The sequence below is a fragment of the Aythya fuligula genome, chromosome 12 (genome assembly GCF_009819795.1).
Source record: "Aythya fuligula isolate bAytFul2 chromosome 12, bAytFul2.pri, whole genome shotgun sequence".
NCBI lineage: Eukaryota > Metazoa > Chordata > Aves > Anseriformes > Anatidae > Aythya > Aythya fuligula.
Genome location: NC_045570.1, coordinates 18066690 through 18089626, shown reverse-complemented (window position 1 = coordinate 18089626; position 22937 = coordinate 18066690). Strand labels below are relative to the sequence as shown.

At 40.6% G+C, this 22937-nt stretch overlaps 1 protein-coding gene across 1 annotated transcript in view; it reads right to left on the bottom strand.

Moving 5' to 3' along the window:
- The window catches only part of USP10 (ubiquitin specific peptidase 10), a 50116-nt gene that overhangs the window by 25515 nt on the left and 1664 nt on the right, over window positions 1-22937 (bottom strand). The window contains exons 2-3 of the mRNA XM_032195496.1: window positions 7059-7127; window positions 4015-4060 (exon numbers count right to left, since the gene is read on the bottom strand). Coding sequence (XP_032051387.1) covers window positions 4015-4060; window positions 7059-7127 — 115 coding nt within the window. The remainder of the gene's footprint in view (window positions 1-4014; window positions 4061-7058; window positions 7128-22937) is intronic.

Genomic DNA, 22937 nt, shown 5'->3' with positions numbered 1-22937 from the left:
TGTTCAACTCTTATGTACAATCAATGCTGAGAAATTTGTGGATTACATTTTTAAAATTTATCCTGGAACTTTGACATGAAATGCTAAGAAATATTCTCATGGAAGGCATGAGAGTATCAGTATCACTAAAAATTATCAGTCACGAAGTATCGCAATTTCATGGAACTTAATTAGTTTTATAATGTATGTGCTCCAACTACTAACACTGACTATCTCAGTTACAACCATTTTAACAAACAGAGATAAAATTAATGAAATTTCTGAGTCTCAGAAACGTTAAAAGTAAGCTCACATTTTAGTGCTTGCAGGTCATTTAGTTTTGCAAGTCTTCCTATGATATGGATGTCACTGTGTCAAATACATTAATTTTAATATTTTCTGTTCGCTCCAAGATGAGGAGCTAAAAAGCACTTTTCAAACTTTTACAAGAGAACCAAACAACACTGAGCGCTATTTCCAATAGAATAAGTTGGCACACCAAAAACTTTCAAAGTTTTTGACCAACTTATGTATGACACGTCAACAGGCGTGTGTTTTCAAGTATATCAGTGAAATCACTCAGCAGAAGTTCCCAAAGAAAAATAAAGGAAATAATCCTATGGAAGAATAGAGTCTAGTGGAGAAAGCTTTGCTACGTAACTGTTTCAGAACTCCCCAAGTCCTTTCTAGAAAAGTCAGTTGGCAAAAATATTAACTTCAAAAAAAAGAAGTGTGCATATTTTTAAAATCAAGTGAAGAATAACACACATTCAACGTGTGTTGAGGTCTAACGCATGCAATAGCAAAATACTCCAAATTAATTAATAAAGATCAGTCAAGTAATCATATATAATGTCTTGCATGATCAGTAGCTCACACAATTTCAGAACAGAACCATGCTAAATTACAATATAAAAATATAAATACAGTTGTTAATTGCTTTTCTCTCAATACGTTAATTAATGAGCTGTAAACAGATGTGACCTCTATCAATTTTGATCTGGCTGCCAGTTAGGCTAAAAGAAACTTTAAAAGGGAGAGAGAAAAACTCTCCATACAAACCTTCTATCTTTAAATCATGTTAACAAGAGCCTGAATTTCAAATTCGCTCAACCTCACCCCCACGCCCAGGATTTCCTAACACTGTGCCTGTCAAGCCACCTTTCACCAGCTACTTCTGCAATCAGCACTACCTATCACCCAGCAGAAGAGAGAGCTTAAGTTTCTTTTTAAATCCACAGCCTGGAGGCAGGGAGGTGGAATGATGTTGCCTGATACCACTTAAGAGGGAAGGGCTGGGAGATCTCAGGCATCACCTAACTCTGTTCAGCACCAACACTAACTGGCTACTGAATCAGTGCTACGCGCTGGCTGCCTTGCCAGGATGCACAGCTCAAAACCAGCCACAGCTTCATCTGCTTGCAACAGCTGGCCATAGGTTTTAGAGGACATGGGACACAAATCCACAACATAACTAGTCCTCATTAGTTCATCTGAGGATGTAGCAACTTGTTAGTTCACACATGATCTGAGAGCTAGTTCTTTACCTGCTGTTAAAACAGTAAAAAGCACAAGCAACAACTGGTAACATGTAACATTCCTCCAGCCACAATAAGAGTGAATTGTTTCAAATCCCTGCCAATTAAAAATAAACTGGAACTTTTTGTTTCTTTTCCAAAATCTGTTTGGAAAAGAATCAACAAATAGTAATTGCTTTGAAATAAAGACTGGGGTTTCCTTTCATGGGCGAGTTAAGTCTACCACAGCTAAAAGCGAAGGGGCTCAGGTCTGTCCTCCCAGCCTGCTCCTCCATTCACCAGCAAGCTTCCAGCACTTGTGCTACCAAAGGCTAACCTGGCAAAAAAAATAATCCACGGGAGTATTTTCTTCTGTTCTGGTGAGCTAATCAGCTTACTGTACACTAGACAATCGCAAGAGCCAACTCAGGGCAAGTGGGGAACAGAAAACAAAACGTACCCTTTGTAACTGTGGTAGAAAGTTAATTTAGCTGAAGGTGCAATGCGAAATTTGTAGGATAATATCTAGTCAAGAGAATAACTGATATTCTAGTATTTAACACAAATTAGGATGTCACAACTGAATAATTGAACTTTACACCTTACGGCAGGAATAATAATAAACACCAGTATCTACGCTACAGTTAGTTTATGGGTGGCTGGCAGAAGCTCATTTGCCTTAAGATTGTGTCAAGTTCTTTGAAAAAAAATTAGTTTTTTTTTTATTATTACTTGTTTTGACCTTCCACTTTGCTTCCGGCCAACTTTGTTTCAATCTAGTTCAGAGCACACCCCCTGAATAGACTGAAACAGATGCATCTGTCAGGAACAACATGGAAGCATATTGAAACAAGCATCAACAGATGCTCACAGGACAGGGTCTACGTACAATAACCAAAGCTGTGAATACTTGGCACTAATTAGTCTGAGCACAGTTCTGAATATTAGAGCTTCAGCCATGATTTGATTATTTAGGTATTAACAAATCTTCTAATTATGTAATAAAGTTAAATACTGAAGACGAGCAGAAAAAATTAGGCTAGGGGGTGACAACATGGTCAGTAGGTGTCGTCTCGTTGTAATTACAAATACTCTGCATAAGCACAGCATTCCATTTTAGTTTCCACAGCTTCCTATGCAGCCATCACAGTGTAATATGCATGCACAGTACAGTGCAAGCTTGTTAAAGACATTTTTCAGGCAAAGCCTAATTTGCTGTCATTACCTAATCTCAAGGCTGGGAGGGATTCTCTCAGGGTCTAGGAATGATCTGAAAAACATTTGTACAAACCAACTTTCTGCATGGCTTGTTAACATTGAAATCTAAGTCTTAACAGAACTTAAACCCACAGGTAGACAAAACAGTATGTGACTGGATGTCCCTGCCACCAGCAGCAGCTTGCACTACTCCATGGGCCTTTCAATGAACTCGTCAAACGCCTCCTTCAAACTATTCAGGGTCCTAAAAAGGGTCTTGAGCTAAAATAGAGTTCCCCAGTTTTCAGAATGCTGTACATCTGCTTTCAGATAGGATCTGTTATCCCCTTTATGACTGGTTATCTTATTTACCTTTAAATATAAGGCTATAGTTGCTAAGCATAATGATCATGTGTTCTTAAACTTTAATATGTGCATGTCGGTCCTCTTAAATACTGAGCAGTGTCCTGTCAGAAAGCTGGATTATTTTGAAGACTATCTGGATGTCACTTTTATCCCTCTCATATACTCTATCTGGGTAAATCTCAGCTTCCTTGCTCTTCCCTAGGGTTCACCGTAAAAACAAACAACCAAAAAAAAACCAACTGTAATTTACCTGCTGCATAAAACGTTGAGAAAGTTTTATACCACACAAAGCTATAACCTCAGGGTGACTCCTACTTAGTTTTCAGCTTTACACGACTATGAAGTAAGGCCAGATTTCTTTTTCTAACTGTAAGGTTTAGGGCTAAGACGGAGAAGAAATGTGACCGTTATAGCCTCAAAACAGGAACTCTGTAACACATTCTTACATCGTGTCATAATTTCACCAAAAAAAAATCTCCCAAAAAATAGCTGAGCCAGACAAAAACAGTGTCAAAGGGAACACTGGAGAGAACAACGCTTGCAGAGCTGTCTTCAGGTTAAAACTGCCAGAAAATACTCAGTCTGTGGCCTTAGAAGAGGGCCAGCTGAACGCCACACAGGTTAGTTGCTTCTTCAGTACGAATTCTCTAGCAAGCTCCAGGCCTCCAGATTTTTACAGCTACTGCACTATTTCAGCAGGACTCTAAGACTGTGTGGTAACACAACTGAGGAGTAAGCACATCCACAGCAATAAGCTGGAGTTCAACGCAATATTTTTAAATAGTCTCACCCATCTCATGCAATAAATGGGTTTAAAAAAGCAACCTGCCAAATATACACACATGACTGAGCTCCAAAGAATAAATTTAAAGAGAGCTTGTAGCAAGTCTAAGGAAAGTTTCACCAACTATGTTTTCAAAAAAGGATGTTGATTTCTAACCATGATGACACTTACCTGTGGACTTAATACCACACGTAACTGTTTCATTGTAAGGGGGAAGCTGTATGAAAAAAAGAAATGAAAAAATCATTAAGAACAATTTCATTTGAAACATCTGATTTCTTTAAGAATAACCCCATTGTTAAGATCTAATTTTCTGAGAGTGTGTCTTGAACTCTTGTTTCTATATTTATCAAATCCCGCACGGCAGCTTCAAGTGTCCTTGCAGATTAGAACAATCACTGAAAGATAAAGATTATCTTGGTTACACATCGTAGGCTCATCAGCTTCTCAACCGATTCACCTCCCGGTATCAGGATCTTCCTTTATCAACAATAACTCACCACAACCTTAAAAAATGAGGAATCTATCTTCCTTTTATATAAAAACTGAAGCAAAGACAGACCAAATTACCTGTGAAAGGACAAAAACAGAGCTTTGCACAGACAATATTCACATATAAACCTTATGACTCTCAACTCAGTTCAGCTACAGTGCTGCCCTTCAAGCGTTTCACCTAAAATCTATTGTTAATCACATTTAACAAAAGCAAAGATTTCTGAACATCAGCCTAAGCATAACATAATCAACCTACACAGAAACCATCTGGATTGTAAATCACTCAAGTATAAAACACTGGCATCATTTTATGAACTTGGTGGCTGACAGAACTCTTTGTGCTGTGTAACCAGAGGTGGGCAATTTCTAATCCCCCCCATCAACTCCGCCCAAACTTCCCCAGCAGCTGAATGCCTTCTCTTGTGCCTGCCATAAACTGGTAACCACTGCCTCAGAGCATTCCAGCAGCTGCCTGGAGAACAGCTGAACTGTTTCTGCAGTGGGAGATAAAGCTGTAAGAGTACAGTGCAGTTTTATGAGACTATTCTAAATATTAATTCAATAATCAATAATTTTAAAGACATCCACTGAAGTCTTCACTTGTGTAAAAGTGCAGTCATTTGAATATTGCCTTCTTAAAGCATCATAGACAACAATGTATCAGAGGTAGCAAGAAAAGTATTTCTAAAATTGCATTATTAAGAAGTACATAAGATTGCATATCATAAAATCCACAATACATCAACTTTCCAGGTTGAAAAATCAGAATCCACCAGTGGAAAAAAAACTCCAAAATGTTAGGAATCTATTATCTAAATTAACTTTGAACACCACTAATATATTTTTACAGTTAAAATTAGAAAAAAAAATGCCCTAGAAGTCCACAGTCAGTAGCTTGTGGCTAAAATAGTGATTTATTATTTTTGCAATTCAATGGGCTTTATAAAATACAAAGTGAAAAAGAAAATTAGAAAAGAGTAGTCCACCTACTGGTCACCTATGTATCTGGTTAATCATCAGCACATGTGTAAAGTTCAGATTTCTGAGTTGACTTTTTTAATGCAGCTGCGTCATCTGAATCATCTCAGTCAACAGATGTCTGACAGAATATGTTCAAAATGCCAAATAAAAAAAAAAAGAGACATTCTAGACAAGGTTTAGCTTTAATTAGTCCCTTGCCTCAGCCTGTGTGTAAGTAAGGGGCTTCAGAAGGACACCAGCAGCAACAGATGCTGGGACTGCCAGAGCAGGCACTGCCCCCAAACAGAATGTATGTCAAACACCGCTGCAGTTTTATAATCTAACTCTCCTCTTTCATCATCCAGATAATTAAAACATTGAACTGAACCAGATCAAGGACAAATGTAAGGAACATCATTCACCCATTTTTGATTTTGACAGCTAACCAGCAAGTGGTACTCTTGAGACAGTTATTTGAACCAGCCTCGCATCATTTTACATTATAGGTTTATGTTTCTTCAACATGCTGTACAAGAATAGCTTTAAAGAAGTCAAAATACAACATCTTCATTTTCCACAATGCAAGTGTTAGAATAGCTGCTGTAGGACCTTACGGTGACAGGAAGTGGAACACAAGCTTCATGCTATTAGGCTTACTGTATTTAATGGTGGAGTAACAGTAATAAAAACAGAAGTGTATTTTACCTGAAGATCTATTCTGCACTGCTTCCCATCTCCCAGAGAAGGCACAAAGCTATCCCTGAAGGGGAGCAGAAGCAATCTTTTTACTTCTGACCCACCCCCAAATCCCCTTCACACATTTTACTGTTGCTAGAGGTGCACTACTCTAGTTAGACCAGGAAAATTACGTTACAGGAAACGAATTGACATTCGCAACGCTCATCGGATTTGTAAAACGTGACAAAAGACTAGGCCTAGCTACAGCTGAAGCAGTCGCTTCCTTTATGGAGAGGGAGGAAGACTGACACAGGATGGAAATGTTTGGAGGAAAAACATGGAACTTGACCTAAAGGAAAAATTATTTTTCAAGTCTGGAGATCAGGACAATGACATAATTCAATACTCTTCCCTACACAGGGAATGGTTTCTTGCTCTCTACCAAAAACTAGAGAGTAAGAATCTGCAACAGTATCTGTAGTACATTATACACTCAAATACACATTAGACAACTGTTTCCACTCTGTGGTCCTCACAGCAATTGTAATTAGTTCATTATTGATCCACAGATCACATTAATTTCTCATTTCTCAGACCTCATGCACGGCCTTCCTTTTAAGTCTAGCTTTGATGGTTAGCAGTGTTCCACCTGTCAAAATGTATTACAAAAACCTGTGCTTCAAAAGACTCAAAAGATTTAAAAGCTCACCTTACAACCAAGAACACTGCTGAAAAAGTTCTCTATATCCACTTCTAATAAAAAAAGCAAATCAAAGCTGAGGTAATAGGGCTGGATAACTCATTTTTCCACATCCTGTCACTACAATGTCAGCTATTCCAGCTCTGAAAGATGGCATGAAAAAGAAAGAATAATTCATTTCTTATTTCTAAAAATGGATTTAATATCCACATACACGAAAAGACTCCTGTTGAATATCTTCAGTTTGTAAATTAGCAAGCTAAGAGCATGATAAAAATTGTTCTATTTCAAATAGGACATTTTACATATTTATTGTAACATATTACAATATATGTAGTTTTAAAATGTTATTTCTAAACAAAATCTTTAAAGTAGATCTTACCTCAACAGAGCATCGTGGAGTCACAAAGAACTGATTAAATTCATCTGGGCTGAACTCCCCAAAAATATACTACAAATAAAAGAGAAGGATATTTGTTAAAGGATTTGTATACTATGCAATTAATAAATTCATAGTAAGACATTGGCAATCATAATGACCTGTGTGTTGGAAGCCAGAATCTCACCTGTTTGCATCCCAGTCTCCACTCTTCCTGAGTCATTAGCAAACTACATCACAGTCTCTTAAAAACCTATACAAAGGATTTCCTTCAAATTCCCAGGAGAGTTATCCACAGCATCAGCTCCAGCTCATCCCATGACTAGTTCTAACCCAACAAATGTAGGGTGAGGCTTTGCATCAGTTCATACAAGCCCTAGACATGATCTGTTTTACCTTCTAAAACAACATAGATACTTACGCTTCGCAACAGAACCACCGAACTGAAACTGTCCAGGTGCAGAAAAATACACAAGGTCTAAATAATCTATTTCATTACAGTTGCTCTGATGGGTTTTGTTACCCCAATGCCTGAAGTTCTGCATAACCAACCTAAGATGAAATGCTTTTTCCCAACATCAATTCCTGCACTCTCAGATACTGTCTATATTATAAAAAAGTACCTACCCAGACAGAAGAAAAAAAAAAAGAAAAAAAATTACATGAAGATGATAGTTTGCATTTAGTTTACAGCAAACGAAACACTGGCAACCAAAAGGCCTGATATGCTGGCACTTCAGAGCACTTAGAGTTTCTCTAAAGCACCCTCATCAGTCGTAACTAGCTGAAGAGCATCTGAGCACTCAGGACAGCAATTTAACCATTAATCAACATTAATTACCCCACAGTCTATAAATAACATTTAGAAGACAAGAAGTATACACTAGCACTTGATAAAACTTCTACAAGCTGCTTCAGACTCTTTCAGTTCCAAGGTTAATACTTTCAGATACGCATCTGCCCAGAAATCAGACACATCAAATTATGATTCCTTCAAATGCCTGCCTGGAATGACACCGCATCAATCTCTGCGCCTCCACGCCATTCACAGCACCTCAAAGTCCCACTCATAGATAATAAATCAGTTGGGACTTACACCACACAAGCTCCGAGGAAAAGGGACTTCAGACCCAGATTGCTTACACTCAGCTTTAATGCAGCAAGAGCTTCACTTGCTCAGAGGTAATGCTGCTTGTCACGGATGTTTCCAGGGCACAGATCGGGGCATCAGCAGCCTCTTACTATACAGCAACTCCAGCCCCGCAGTTACTTGAGCAAAGGATGAGCACAATCACTGGCAATGCTTACAACAGGGAACAGGTCCAGCCTCACACAGAAATCATTTGTCTTACATCACCACTTAGTCCTCAGGCCTCTTCAAAAAGTCTACAAGTCAAATACTAAGGTATGAAAAATTAAAATACTACAAAAAATTTGGATGAAGAGGTCATGTTGAGATGAGAAAGGATCTTGTTTTCTTGCACATTAAATAAGTCCATCTCCTATAAAAATTTCATACAAATTCCCTCCGTGTTTTCACAGAATAACAAAGTGATATTACATAAATTAGTTTACCAAAAGGAATGCTAGCACTTTAGAAGCACTGGGTATTTGAACAGTGAAATGCTACATTACAAAATACTATCAGTGAAAATCTAAAGCTTAATTACACCAAGGACTTCAAAAATTTCCTTTTAAAACAATAATTAAGCAAAAATATTGCTTAGCACTCAACTGCGTATTTCAAAAATTAATCTTGATCTATATCTTCAGCTGCTGAACAAGAGCATCTGCTTGGAAAGCATGCTGAACAGTTAGCAGTGTCAATAGCAACTCACAAAGCAGAGCAGGAATAATGGGTGGAGGAAAGTCTGGTCTTCTGACAACACCAGACTGGGGAGAAAAATTGAGAGGACAACACAGAGTTTTGAAAATTTCCTATTGTAACGTTGCCCATAGTCTTTTACAGATGCATAATCCCTAAGAGGCTTAATTCAGAGTCAAATCTGATCTCCCCCTCCTTCTCAAACTACCTCTGCAACCTACGTACGAGCTTTCTGTTCCAGCTCCTGGGAAGCAATCCTCCCTCCCATTTCAGTGAGCAGGTATTTTGCATTGCATTTCTCCTGCTACTCCCCAGCCCGTGTACCTTAGCAGAGCAGCCATCTACTTAGAAGTGCATTCATGGATCCTTTAAGATAAATCAAAGTCCAGTGAGCTTGATTTCTGCCATGGATAAAGAGCAATGTGAAAACAGCCTCGTATTATAAATTTCAACTATCTTCCACTTGTAGCTGTTTTAGAAAAACAACTGGAAAATAACAGTCTCTTCTGCAGGGGGCTAGAGGAGGAGACTTCATGGAACTCTTGGGAGAAATAAATCCCTCTCTGCCACCTTCCCAGTTTCTCGTTAGTGTTTCCAGACCTCTTCTGGGGAATGGAAAAACAAAATACCAATCCTTGAACACAGGGATGGATCCCTTCCAGCTTGGAATTCACAACTATAAACCAATTTGACTGTTTGCCAGACACATACAATATGTTATTAAACGCATCAAAACAAACATTATTTTAGCTAATGTGAGTAATCACATAGCAACGCAGCAAAACGCCTTCCCTACAGCACAGGAGCAGAAACTGACGTTTTTGACATTAATTCTAAGGTTTTTAACCATATAAACAAGACAGCACAAGGCATGATGGTAAATCTCTTCTTTCAGACACTGACACAACTGGCACACAGGTGACAAAAAATCAAAGCAGCATGAAATATAGTTTGTGCACATCTGAAACAGAACCTCCTTCACATGAAGCTGCTAATGGCATGGGTGCTCCAGGTTTTAATTAAAATTTATGTTATCCGTATTTCAGATTTATCTGCTTTATTTCCACCTATCAAAAATTTGCAATTACCGTTCTGGGACTGATTCAAAACATTCTCATACAGCTTTGGATAGTGTCAAAAAAACAAAAATACTACTGAATTCCAAAAGGTTTCAAAGAACCAGGTACAACTGTACTCTGAACTTCCTATCTGAGCAGAGCACATCAAAAGACCTGGACCTTTGCCTCCTGCTTCAAGGACTTAAAATTGTGACAGACTACAATATTATACAAGTACTAGACAGATGTATTTTTTTTAAAGCTCATGTTTACATTTTTTACAATAATATAAGTTAAGAGTATTGAATGAACGAGCCCACTGAAGCTGGTAAAGCAGGAAGGATTTCCAAAACGCACAGCAAGCCTGGCATCACTGGTTCTTGCTTCCAGCCTGCCGTGCTGTAAGGGATCACATTTCCTTTTGTCGAGTAGGAGCCTCTCAGAGTTCTCATGTTAAACACCTCTTTTAGAGCAACATCTCCAAAGCCCCTAAATGTCACCTGAAATACCACCAACTGGTAAGAAAACTAAACTAACTTTTTAAGTCTCTACAACCTGATTACAAATTAACAAAATACATCTGCATTCCAGCAGATTTTATTCCATTTTGAACAAAAAAAGAGACAAAGAATGAAACAGCCTGACCTGCAAGCTCTCTCCACACCAACTTTTCTTGCTGTGCTCTCCTTAAACACTTATAAAACGAATGCAAATGTTACCCCTCTGCCTGGAATTAAACCTCTGCTGTATTCCAGTCTCACCACATGAACGCTCTCCAGAGGAGCACAAGGAAGAAGAGCACATTACGCAGCTGCTTGTCCTAGAAAATTGGGTAGAAATAGCCCTGCTCATGCATCATCATCTCGGCATCACCTGTGCAACGAGAAAGCTAGGAAAATGAAGTGTCAGCTTTTGCTTTCAAGATGCATTAATGTGGCTTTCATCTGATAACCAACGGCTTCAGATCTTCCAGTCAAATTAGTTTAAGTTGCAAATACTCCCACTTCAACGGCTTTTTCACAAAGGAGTTAAAAATACAGCTTTTTACTTAATGGCAACAAGGAACGTTTCGAGCGTATCTAAGCAGAAGGCCTGACAAGTAAAAACTAGTTCATGTACAAACTGACAAACTAGTTTATGTACACCAGAAGCTGTACAATCTTGCTCATCGAGATACTTCTAGAAAGCGTGGTTATTCTTGGAGCTATCAGAATGACCCGGAGCGGAGGAAGGAAGTGAACCATGCGGACAGAGGCTGCAGTGGAAAGCCACGTGTCTGGGTGCACATGGGTTTCAGTAGTAGAGAAAATATTCTTCTATTAGGTATCCCAGCGGCACATGAAGGGTCTCTCTCATCCTTTACTTCACTTGCGCTTTGTCGGGATTTGTCAATTCTTTTTTTGTTGAAGGAAGGTTGTTTTTCCCTACATCTTCAGGTCTTCCCTCCTTTTGAGACAGAAATCCCTTTAAGTCCCAGTACATGGATTGTTACTTTGTTTGATACAAGACTGTCTGAACTTTCAAATCCCATGAAACATAATGCTTAGATGCTCATAAAAAACAGACAAACTCCCACATCCAGGAGCTAAGACCACTGTCCATCCTTATGGTGGTATCACAGCAGAAACAAGTATTTTAGACAAACCAGCTTCTGAAAAATGATATATTCTCTACAAAGACTGCACAAAAATTAAATACAATTAGTCCTCTGCGTTAATGAAATAGGAAAGTCCATTTTTGAAGACAAATACTACAGGAATAAGGTTGTACTTGAGGGTGGAGGGGCTGCACATTAAAGCCTGTAACAGTTGAAAACCCAACAACCTCTTCGCACTGCTCACAGGCCTCTCACTCGCCTGCAGCCCGTAACCAGAACACTAACAAATCCACACAGTGCCCGGAGGAAGATCAGAGCTAGGTATATGTAGGTCAGCTAAGCCCATGAGTCAGTGCAACTCTGCCTGCCTACCATTTGAGCAATCGCAGGCTCAAAGAAAAAAAAAAAAAATCCAGGAGTGCGTGACTGTACTTTCCCTTTTTTTCCAGTTTGGGTTTCTGGGATGTTATTACAGAATTCTTCCAGCTGCATAATGTTAGGCATTTTGCACACATTTTGCTTGAATTAATCTGAGGGGTATTTATTCCATTATTTAAAAAAAAAAAAAAAAAAAAAAAGGATGACAGTTTTCAAAAACTCATTTTCTGATCACAGGAAAAAATGGATCATTGACTAGTACGAAAATACAAGTTGGTGAAGTTTCACTTGCCTCCACGGAGTTCATAAAAAAAATTTAATGAACAAATGGCACCTACAACCTCATGCGATCATGGGGGCACAACATGATCTGAGCAGTTTTTCCTGAAGATTGTAATCCACAAAAGCAGAGCTGGTTGTGCTCTTCCACGACAATTAGTTCGCATCAATTACCTAACACTTTAAATAAGACCAATGCACTGATCAATCATCAGAAATCTGCCTAGACTCTAGCTCATTTCTAATACCAAAATTACTTCTCTTCATGTGCTCTCTTCTTTTTGTTACTAAAAATAAGGTACTTACTGGAGTTTGGTATTTCAACCCAACAGAAGCTGCCACAATGAGCAACTGGTCCAAGGAAGCTGCCCACAAAGCGGAGATTTTTCTTCTGTTCCACAAAAAAGAGTCCCAAAACCATTGGCCACCCTTTTTTTTTAAAAAAAAAAAAAAAAGCAATTCTAGTGTAAAGAGGGGAAGTTTTTGTCTTTGAAGAGGGTGATGCACCTTTATTACTTACATGTGATCATAAAGCAATGGCTCAGTGACAGGAGGATATAACCATTATTTCTATACTTTTTAATTTGCATTCTTTTGAGACCATCAGCTCCTCTCACTTCAGTCCCTCTCAAAATACAGAAAAGATCTTCCTTTGGCCTTCCCCTGGAGCCCAACGTAAGCGTGCAACAAAGGAGAAGCAGTAGGGAAGAGCAGCCCCTTTGGGACTCCAGCAGCAAGACCCAGTAAGCGCACTCCAGCCTGCAGAAGGGTAGATAACTGCTGAACTGTCAGAGCTGATCACATATCAAAACTCTGGAGAGCAAAAGATAGAATTTCTGACACCCCTACACCAGCAGCTCCTTCACTGCAAGCCCACAGAACATCTGCCTGTGACCCACAGAAGTAACTTTTTCCAATCTATTTTCTTGTGATCTCTTCAGTCCTAACAAGAGCCAAACAAAAAATTCTTTCCTATTGAATTCCCCAGGCAGGCAGTCATTGCAATTAGCAGCAGAAAAATAAATGCTTCCCAAATGGGCAGATAGGTCCTTACGCAGTTTGGAATTCAAGAGAAGTTGTTGGTAAAACATGAATGCTAAGCCTCCACTTTCACACCTTTCAAAGAGTTTGAAAACACCAGGTTCGAGCTGGTTGCTCACAATCAGCAGACATTTACTTCAGAGCTCTGCTTGCAGTGAACAAGTTTCCAATGTGCAAATTCCGAGCTTCTCCTACAACGAGAAACGAAAATAATTAAGGCCTAACTATTCTGATTTATTATAGCGTGATAAGGACTGAGGAGACAGAAGTTGGAACATGAAGTTTTTCAACAACACAGCCACTTGAAAACTATTTTATTATAGGTGGGGCAGACAAAATCTCTTACTAAATTTATCTAATACTTCCCAGCAGAAGAACCTCAGTGATAACCATTTTTCTCTGCCAGACTAAATCATTAGGGCTGCAACCTTTTGTGCCACATACCTACAGCAGAACGAACTTCTAAGAACACAGCAGTAAAATTGGTTTTGCATCTGGAGAACACCATCTTGGCCACGGTAAATAGCAAATTGTCTTTGAACAGCTCATGGAAGTCCACCCAAATTCCAGGCATATGATACAAATTGGCACTTTTCTGAAGTTTACAGAGCTTTATTTAGCAGCTGAGATTTGGAAGGATTGGTTTCAACAAGCTTTTCCATTCCTCCAGGTGGAAGAACAGCACACGTGCCACCCTGCCTACCATCCGTACGTTCCTAGTATCAAGGAGCCTGCAGAGGATGCTTGGGGCTAGCAGAACCCAGCCAGCCTTTCCCCAGAGTGGCTGCCAGCCAGCGAGCTTCGGAGGTACTTGGCAGAGGAAAGTCATCCTTCTTCTGTGCTAACTTTACCTGCATTTACCTCATGGGCAACTTTTATCCTTCAAATTGATGATGCAAAAAAAATCAAAACAAAGCCAATGCATCTAAACTTGAGCAAGGTTATTATTAAAGAACAAAAAAGGGAGGTAGAGTTATAGAAAGAAAATCACCAGCAAGGCCCTGGGCTTTAGAAATTAGACATGTTTGAATAAAAGCACATTTTAAAGTGAGTTTAAGGAGATTACAACTGGCTTGATAGGCCAAAGATGAAGAAATAAATGTTAAATGAACAGAAGAGATGGGATCAGAAGTTATTGGTGGAGATGGCATAATAAAAAAGAAAAAAAAGAAAAAAAAAAAAAAAAAAGAACTTATCTGTGCCTGCCAGACCCTTCTCCTCTGCAAACGCTGAATTCTCACCCAAAATTCTGGAATCATGTCACTCTTCTGCTGCTGTCAGAAGTCTCTCTAATCCAGCTACAGCAATCTGTATCTTGAATCCTTTTAACAATGTTCCTTCTCTTATGAACTGCTCCATGAGCTTAAATAGCTGCTGTGGGTAACAGTGCTCACCTTGCAGATGCTGTGGGTGAGGCTCCAAACAGCACCCTGGTATTTAAGACAAGGAAATTACACCAAGAAGTTACACTTCTAAAGTTAAGTACTCAAATACAAAGCTGCCCAAAAATTAAGATGGCTTATATCTGCACTTCGCTCTGCTCACCCAGTTGGGTACATCCCGTATTTTTTGCTCATTTCCACTGCTGACACCTTCCCAGAGGACTAATGCCTCACAGAATCAATGCAGACCTGTCCCAGGAGACACCATGCTGGGCAGTAAGGGGACTGCTGCTCTTCCAGTTTGTCAAGAGAGCTAAAAAATGCATTTGGAAATAAAGAGAAGTGGGAAAAGAATGGATAGCTTGTGCTTAACTGTAGTTGTGGAAAACTAAAATCCATCTGCAACAGCACCACAGCTGAACGAGTCACCCACACAACGCTTTTCACAAGCAATTACTCAAGGCAGGATTTAAGATGGCTAAGATTAGGCGAGGTAAAAATTAGCTGTCTGGACTCCAACCTGACAGGAGGGCAGATTAGCTCCCTCGGAAGGCAGAGGAGCTCAGCTACCAGCTGCACGCCCCTTCTGAAGGCCCAGCTCTGCATCCCAGCCTCACATTTCGGAGTGCTCAACGCTCACAGCTACAGCTGGGTGAGCCTTAACCTAAGCAGTTTAATATTAATCTAAATGCCAAGCAAAGTCCTATCAAAACCACAATCACATTGTCTTTTTTTTATTATTATTATTCTTGGTGGCCAAAGCTAATGATACCAACCAACGTGGCACAGTACCGTGCGTTTAATAGTGACAGCAAGAGGAAATGCTGCCTGACCATTAAAGCCAGGAGCCATCTGCTTCGTAAACCATGGCCGCAGCTTCTCCTCTCCTCCTGCTGTATGCACAATCCCACCTTTTCTCCTGTGCCAGCGCTGGCACACACTGAACAGATCGATGAGATGATGACACTCTAACAGAGAAAACTATCCATGTTTTTTCTTTGCACTGGGGGGTGGAGATCCCAGGTGAGGAACCAGTATAAAGCAAAAGGTGCAAGTGGTAGGGAGCAAGGAGCAGGGAGACTTCTCTTTCTGCTGAGCTGCAACTTGCCCACAGTGGGTTAGAATCTCATGGAGAAACAGCCAAAAATGAAAAAGTCTGGGAAAAAAAAATATCATGATTTGACTCAAGGGGGTCACAAAAATGAAATACAACTATGACCACATTAATAATGCCAACCCTCCAGTCCTGCTGAAGTCTGGCACCAATCCTACAGAGGTTCTTTCCCTGTTTTCTCTCTGCAGGACCTCCAGCCCTTTCTGCTACTTCAGCAGGTGACAAATGCGTATGTCATCCACTCCCCTGGCAGAGGCTGAGGACACCATTTATCACATTGATTCCTGGTCCAGATGCAGACATCCACCTCCTCTACCATCCTGACACGTGGTAGGTAAGTGGCAGCAGAAACCCGAGCGAACGTGGCACTGCCCGTGGCAGCAGCTTTCTATTTTGCACTGGTATTGAAGTTAAAATGAAAATTGGGACACCACACATATGCCACCCCTGCCACCTCCTCCGAGGACGGTTTTAGAGCTTAAGTAGCTGCAACACAACTTTATATAGCTACAGGATAGCTGTTAGAGTGCATTCACAGATTTGTACACTGCCGCAACTAAATCCCAGACAGTCAGTGCATTAAACACCCATATTTTTAAACGGCAGCCTTAAAAACCGGGCATGAATACGGCAGTAGATTCACTGTATGATAATGCTGTTGATTTTCAAGCCATTTTTAGGTAGCTCATTTCAAAAGAGCAACACTGACTGTGATGCTACTTAACATCTTCCCTCATGCAAGATCCCCCGCCAGCTTTCTTCTGCACAAATGAGGGAAGAAAACGCAAAACAGAGCGCCCAAGGTACTTCCAATGCTTTTTACAGTATTGAAAACAAGTTCAGTATCTTGCTTCCCGAGGAAAAGAACTTAGACTGGAGCAGTGTGGTGTGTAACTGCTGCTGAAACCAAGGCCCTGGGAGATCAGAGCACATCTCCTGTACCAGCAGAGTCCCTGCATTGCTGTGCAGGAGTGGGAGCAGTGGCGGGACCCCACACATGTGCCACCAAAGTGTCATCTGACCTCCAAGGCTGGCATGGCTGGGCCAGGCTGGGAGCAAACCCTCATGCCTCAGCCCGCACACTGATTTCATAGAACTCTCTGCTCTCAAACAGCACCAATTTATGAAGCTTTTGAAAGAATGTGCTTCTAACCTAAGCGTGCAATGACTCCTTTGGTCCCAAATCCAGGAAAACAGATTCTTGAAAATCATTAAAACAGCTGGTAAATACAATCAGTTACTCATGTCGTTGTCTGAAATGGCTGTTTTGCAAATAACAGAAAACCCAAACTAAGTTTCCAAATACTGGCATCTGCCATCATCAAATATTGCAACTTTTGGCTTCTCAGTAAGCAGACCAGATGTGGCAGCCTTCCACTTGGAGGCAACCTTCAAAGATAATTGAATCAGCTGTTGTTCACTAATTGCAGGCATTTCTTTAAATGCTGTTGTAAAATAAATTTGAAGCACAAACACCAATAAAAAAAAAGGTACACGAAGCAAACTGTGATAAAACACCGTAGCTCTTAGCTAAACCCAAAGATTTTGAGCTGTAGAAAGCGTAAGAGCTCAGACTAACTGTGAAGTCGTGCTAACACGGAAATGTCTCACCCGCACACTGCACGTAGCTCTGCATGCAGCCAGGAGCCATCGTGGGAGCGAGGAATCCCCCGCCAGGGCAATTTCTCATCCTGGAACCAACAATCACTGGCAACACCATAAAGAAAGGAAAAACGGTGCACAGCTGGCCTAATCCTTCCAGGAGTAAATGCTGGTGAAAACGCTGAAAAAACTACCTTAAGGATGCACTTACAGCAAAGTAGAAACTGTAATGGCCTTCCCATGACTTCGTTTAGCACTGAGCATATACAGGCATGTTGCCTTTATCCTCTCCATTAAGGCAAGTTACTGTGACAACACCCGAAATGCCCCTTTTGCCACACGCAAAAGTCACCAAGAGTGACCATCACAACCCAGCGCTGGGCTGGGACAAAGGTAAAGTTCCAGAGCCCAAGAACACAAACTTGTTGGCGTGAGCACTCTCAGCAGCTTTACTTGGCCTGCTCCAAAAGCTGACTGCTCCTCTTTCACACTTTTATGATTCTGCTACGCTTACAGTTTTTGTTGCTTGCAATTGATTGTCGCTTGCAATGGTAATTTTATGTATTTCATCCTTGCTTGCCATGAGAGCACATTAACTGCACAGACACTTCCATAAACACTTTGTTGTTGTCGCAAGTTTTGTTAAGGAGCTTTCACTATCTAACTTGCAGAAGTTTAACTTGTGAAGGGGCAATAGCCCACAATCATAGCTTTTAGCTGAGAAGTAAATGAATATCAGGACTTGCCTAAGTAAGTTGTCTTTGACTTTCTTCCAGTTTTACAACAATTAACTACAGTGCTCCCCAGAACTCTCCAAACAGAGGCAGCTTTGGTTTTCTATCCTGAAGGCAGCAAAGGAACACCGAGGTTTTCCACATTATATGGACATTTATAGCACCACTTCTTTCTTTCTTTGGTAACAACCAGCTATTATTAGAGGCCGTATGATTTAACGGATAGACCGAGGTTGACTGGAACTCAATAGATCAGGATTCTTGCAGTTCAGCTGGAACTTGTGCTGACTGTGACTCTCTCTGCTTTATTTCCCCTCTCCTTTTATCACACCTACTCACATTTAAACTGAGAACACCACCCCACATCATGCACAGGTAGAGCATCAATTTTAATCAAATCCTCTCCCAAGCAGCACGGTCCAAAATATACTGGGTGTGATTAATCTAATTGCTTATTGCTACCATTAAAAAATGCAGCTGAACTTCTTCCATTTGCCTCCTCATCCAACCTAAATCTCGCAGCAAGAAACGAAGAGAATATCAGAATCTTGCCCCGTCTCCCCTTCACTTCTGTCGACGTAGTTTCTTGAACTCCCACCTTGTATAGAAGCACAGTTTGAATTCATGTCCCTCACTAAAAGGTATGTGAATCTGACCAACCAAGTGGCGTATGCAACAAAAGCTCTGCTTCACCAGAAAACCAGGAGAGAGAAATCCGTGGTGTGATACTGAGGCCTTGCCCTCACACACTGGAAGCCGGCACATCCAAAGGACTCTCTCTTGTTGTCCGATACATGGCGATCTGGTCTGCAGTTCAGGACTCTTCGGTGCTACATCAGGTGATCTTAAACCAACCTCAACCACATGTGTTTTTGTGACACAGTCTGAGGAGCGCGCTGTGTACCAGTTCCCACTGAGATAGGTTTGTGCGTATGGTCATGCTGGTAAGCACCCGTGAAAACAGCAGCATTACCTTGCCGCTGTTAGGATCGCTATGGGGAACACGTTGCTACACTACCTCCAAAGGAATCCCACCCCAACGAGACAAAATATTTTCATGACAAAAGCCCTGACTTCTTTGCATGAAGGATATACGATTCCTGTATTTTAAATTACACTTGTAAATCCGTCGCCAGCCTGCAAAATTCATGGGGAAAAATGAGGCAGGAAGCCTGTGAGTCACTCCAGCAGGCTCAGAACGTACGAAAAAAACATGCCTGCTGCACTGAGGGAATACAGCACGGCTATTTCTGCTCGCATGCTCAGCTTCATTCAAACAAAGAGAGAAATGTCTTCCATACACAGGATTCTTGCAAAAAAATCTACTTTACTTTTTTTTTTTATAAATGCGTCTTTTCACACAACCTGAAACAAGATGTTTCTTCTTACAGATAGGGCACTCTTCTCTTCCAGCTCAAAGCTGAACCCCAATTCTTTTATCAAAGTGAAACAGTTACAGAAGGGGTTTTCCAGTTCATTCAGGGGAAGCTGATCCACATCCCTTTCTTTCCAAACTTAACTCCAAGACAAACAACACCTAGTACTTCTTTTAAAACTTTCATAGACCATGCGAATCCACATACAATGCTATAAACAGCAGAATTCCCCAAGGCACCTTTGTACACGTTTCATTTGTACTGTGCTAACTTTTGTGACCATCATAGGATTGCAAGAACACCTTTCTTAATTTTGTGTTAAACTTTTTTTTTTTATATACTTTTCCATTGGGTATATGCTTTAAATTAGCCTTACACAATCACTTTATCAGGGCTACGGTGATTTAAACTACCTCCTGCCTGTAGGTGAAAAACCAGCCCTTGCAATGTGCACTGCAGATTAATAGATCTTACACCGTCAAACAAAGAGGAAAAGTTCTTAAATGTATTTAAAATATCAAGAACATCTGCAATTAAATGAGGTATTAGCGAGTCAAATACAAAATGAAAAAGACTAATGTACTTCAAAGTTCTACTCTATTAGGGTGTTAATGAATATATTACCACGAGCTCTAATCTAGCAAAATCCTTGAAGTGTTTTCAAACTAATCCACATGGCACCATTATTGGGAATAACACTTAAAATACATAGTAATAAACCTATACATTACAACTTCATGAAATAAAAATAGGGCTTAGAAACCCAATTTTAAAGTATTAGCTTCTCCATTACTGTGTTGGTGCATATGTACATGTGTACACACACACACACGCTATTTTTCACCATGAAGCACAACCCTTTGTCCCATAATCCCGAGTTGTATGTTTAATGACCACACATAAAACACTTCCATCAAAAAAGAAAAACCGCAGTTCTAGCATGTTTAATTCTTTGGAAATGAACATCTACATTGCTGAAATGGCATTAGAGTGACAAATGACTATAATCCAGTGGCCCAAGGCCAGCAAGTTCTATTCCAACGGCTCTGCCTGTTTTGTACGACACAGCATGTTGCACATATATCACCCACCAGAAACCAGACAGCTTGGTTTACCTATAAGCAAAACCCCACTTAACTTTACAGCTATTTTAACAGCTACACAAATGGAAAAAGCAGCGTGTCTATGCAACTGCCTACAAAATTTGGATTTATTAATAGGTAAATGGCAGGATCCATTCTAAAACATCGCTGAATCAGTGCTGTACTCTGAAATTCACAGAATAAACAGGAGTGATTCACAAGAAGTGTGGTTTTCATTCTATTATTTGCATGCTGCCACACAGCTCCAAATTTAAGTTGTATGTCAGTTTTCCCAGACTTCCTTTTTTTAAGCTAACCAGCCCACACTCACGCACTGCACTGCAGGGATTCACCATTCACATTTTGGAGAGACAAATGATACCTTCTGGCTACCTAAACTCGCAGCTTCGGTTGCAGCCTGAATTCCCCAGACCTGGACGCTGAGGAAAGCTGCTGGCTGCAGCAGCAACAGCTTCAGGGCAAGGAGCAAAGCAACCAGTTCTCAGCAAGGAAAGAGGGGCTCTAAGAACAGGCTGACATGAATCCAACCTCTTTACTCCCTTAAAACATGGAAAAACAGCTGAGTACAACAGCAGCAACAGGATGATGAATGCACCTCTCTCCCAGTCCATCCACTTACAGCACTGGCCCAAGGCCACTTTTTGTGGTCGGAGTGCTCCCCAAACCCAGAGCTTTCCATTTATTTCAGGATCCCAAAAGAAGGAACCTATGCTGCCCTCTCTTCAAACCCTTCTGCCTGTAAGGACACCACAGCGTTAGACACATCTGCGCAGATACAAGCAAGCTAGCACAAGAAACCCCTCCAGCTGCATAACAAACTTTTTTTTTTTTTTAAGGATTATTTTTGAGACGGATCAATTTCCTAATCAAAGTCACTACTCACAAACTTCAGGCAGCACGCCGCCAAGACAGCACAAGGCACGTGCCTACGGATTTTCTTTTACCCCTCCAGAGTCGGCGCTGGCTTTAGGGAGCAGCAAAGCCTCCGGCCGCGAGGGAGCACCGCTGCGAGGAGCCGTAAAAGCCGCGGTCTGCAGCGCGGTACTTCAGGGAGCCGGGCTGCGTGCCACGCTCCGGCTCCGACTTCCAGTTCTTCTGGTTGTCGGGCCAGACTCAGGCTTGGGTGAGGATGAGCAGCTCAGCAGCTTGTTCAGCTCCTGCTGAGCACAAACTCTACTGGTTTTTATTTCAGCTGGCGTTGGGGCAATACGGTACGTTTAAAATGGCACCAAGTTAATTTGACACCGTACTAATGGTGAAAGAACAAAACAAGCATAAATGATTCATTCCGCTACAGTATCCTTTCTTCTGCTCACCTTGTTTTCACAAGATTTGTGCTTGAAATGTTTGTATTAATTCACCCTACCAAAACGATAGGAAAGGGGCTAAAACAACTCTGCGTGCAGTTCCTACAGAGCATTATTCTTCCTCAAACGGGGAAACAGTTGTTAATTATTTTTCTTTAAAAAGAAGAATTTAGGTGTCCCTGTTGGAAAATGGTTCCCACTACATCCAGCATTAACTCAGCTCTCCCTCTGTGGTGTCACACAGAACCAGGAGTGATACAACAGGTTTACTTCTAGCTTGCCTTCAGAATTTTGAATACACTCAGAACACGCCCAGAAAACTGACAGCAACACTTTAATATCTCATTAAATGATTATGAAATAAACGACAGGGACTACGGAGGTACGAATGAATGACCAGCGTTATCTGAACTGTGTCACCACCTACTCGTGTGCTTGCTGACCAGCCGGCCATCCAAAATTAATCCCCCCTTTGAAAATACGCAGTATGGTCATGTTCCTCGACTCATTCATTGCAACACACAAACTGAATGATGAAGTATTTCTGCACGCTGCTACGTGAATCCACGAGCCGGCAGAAATCCGACGATGCATTTTAACTGTTTAGAAGAGCACAGTTTCCTAGAAGACTTTCTCCCATGGGACAAAAAATGCCTGTTATCAAATCACAGCCGTACAGCAAACCTCTGTGTTCCGCCTAGAAGCCAGCATTGTGACAAACATAACAACAACATTAGTTACTCTTGAGCTCAGAATTTACAACTATATCAGAACACTTTAATTTTTCTACTGTTCTTCAATACTACCACCCTAAAATAAAAGTTTAGAGATGTAATTTCCCTTTATCTCCAGGTTCTCCATCTGGCAGAGTCCAAAATATTGCTACCTCAATGCAGCAGTACAGCACTGTATTACTCTAGAATAGGAATTCATATGAATCCCAGAAAACACTTAAATAAATCGTTTGAATTAGGAAAAAAAGATAATGAAACAAACAAAAAAGATGCTGTGCTCAATAACACAAACAAAACACTAACTGTAAGATATCTTCCAGATCCATTTCCTGAATTATATATAAATTGAATC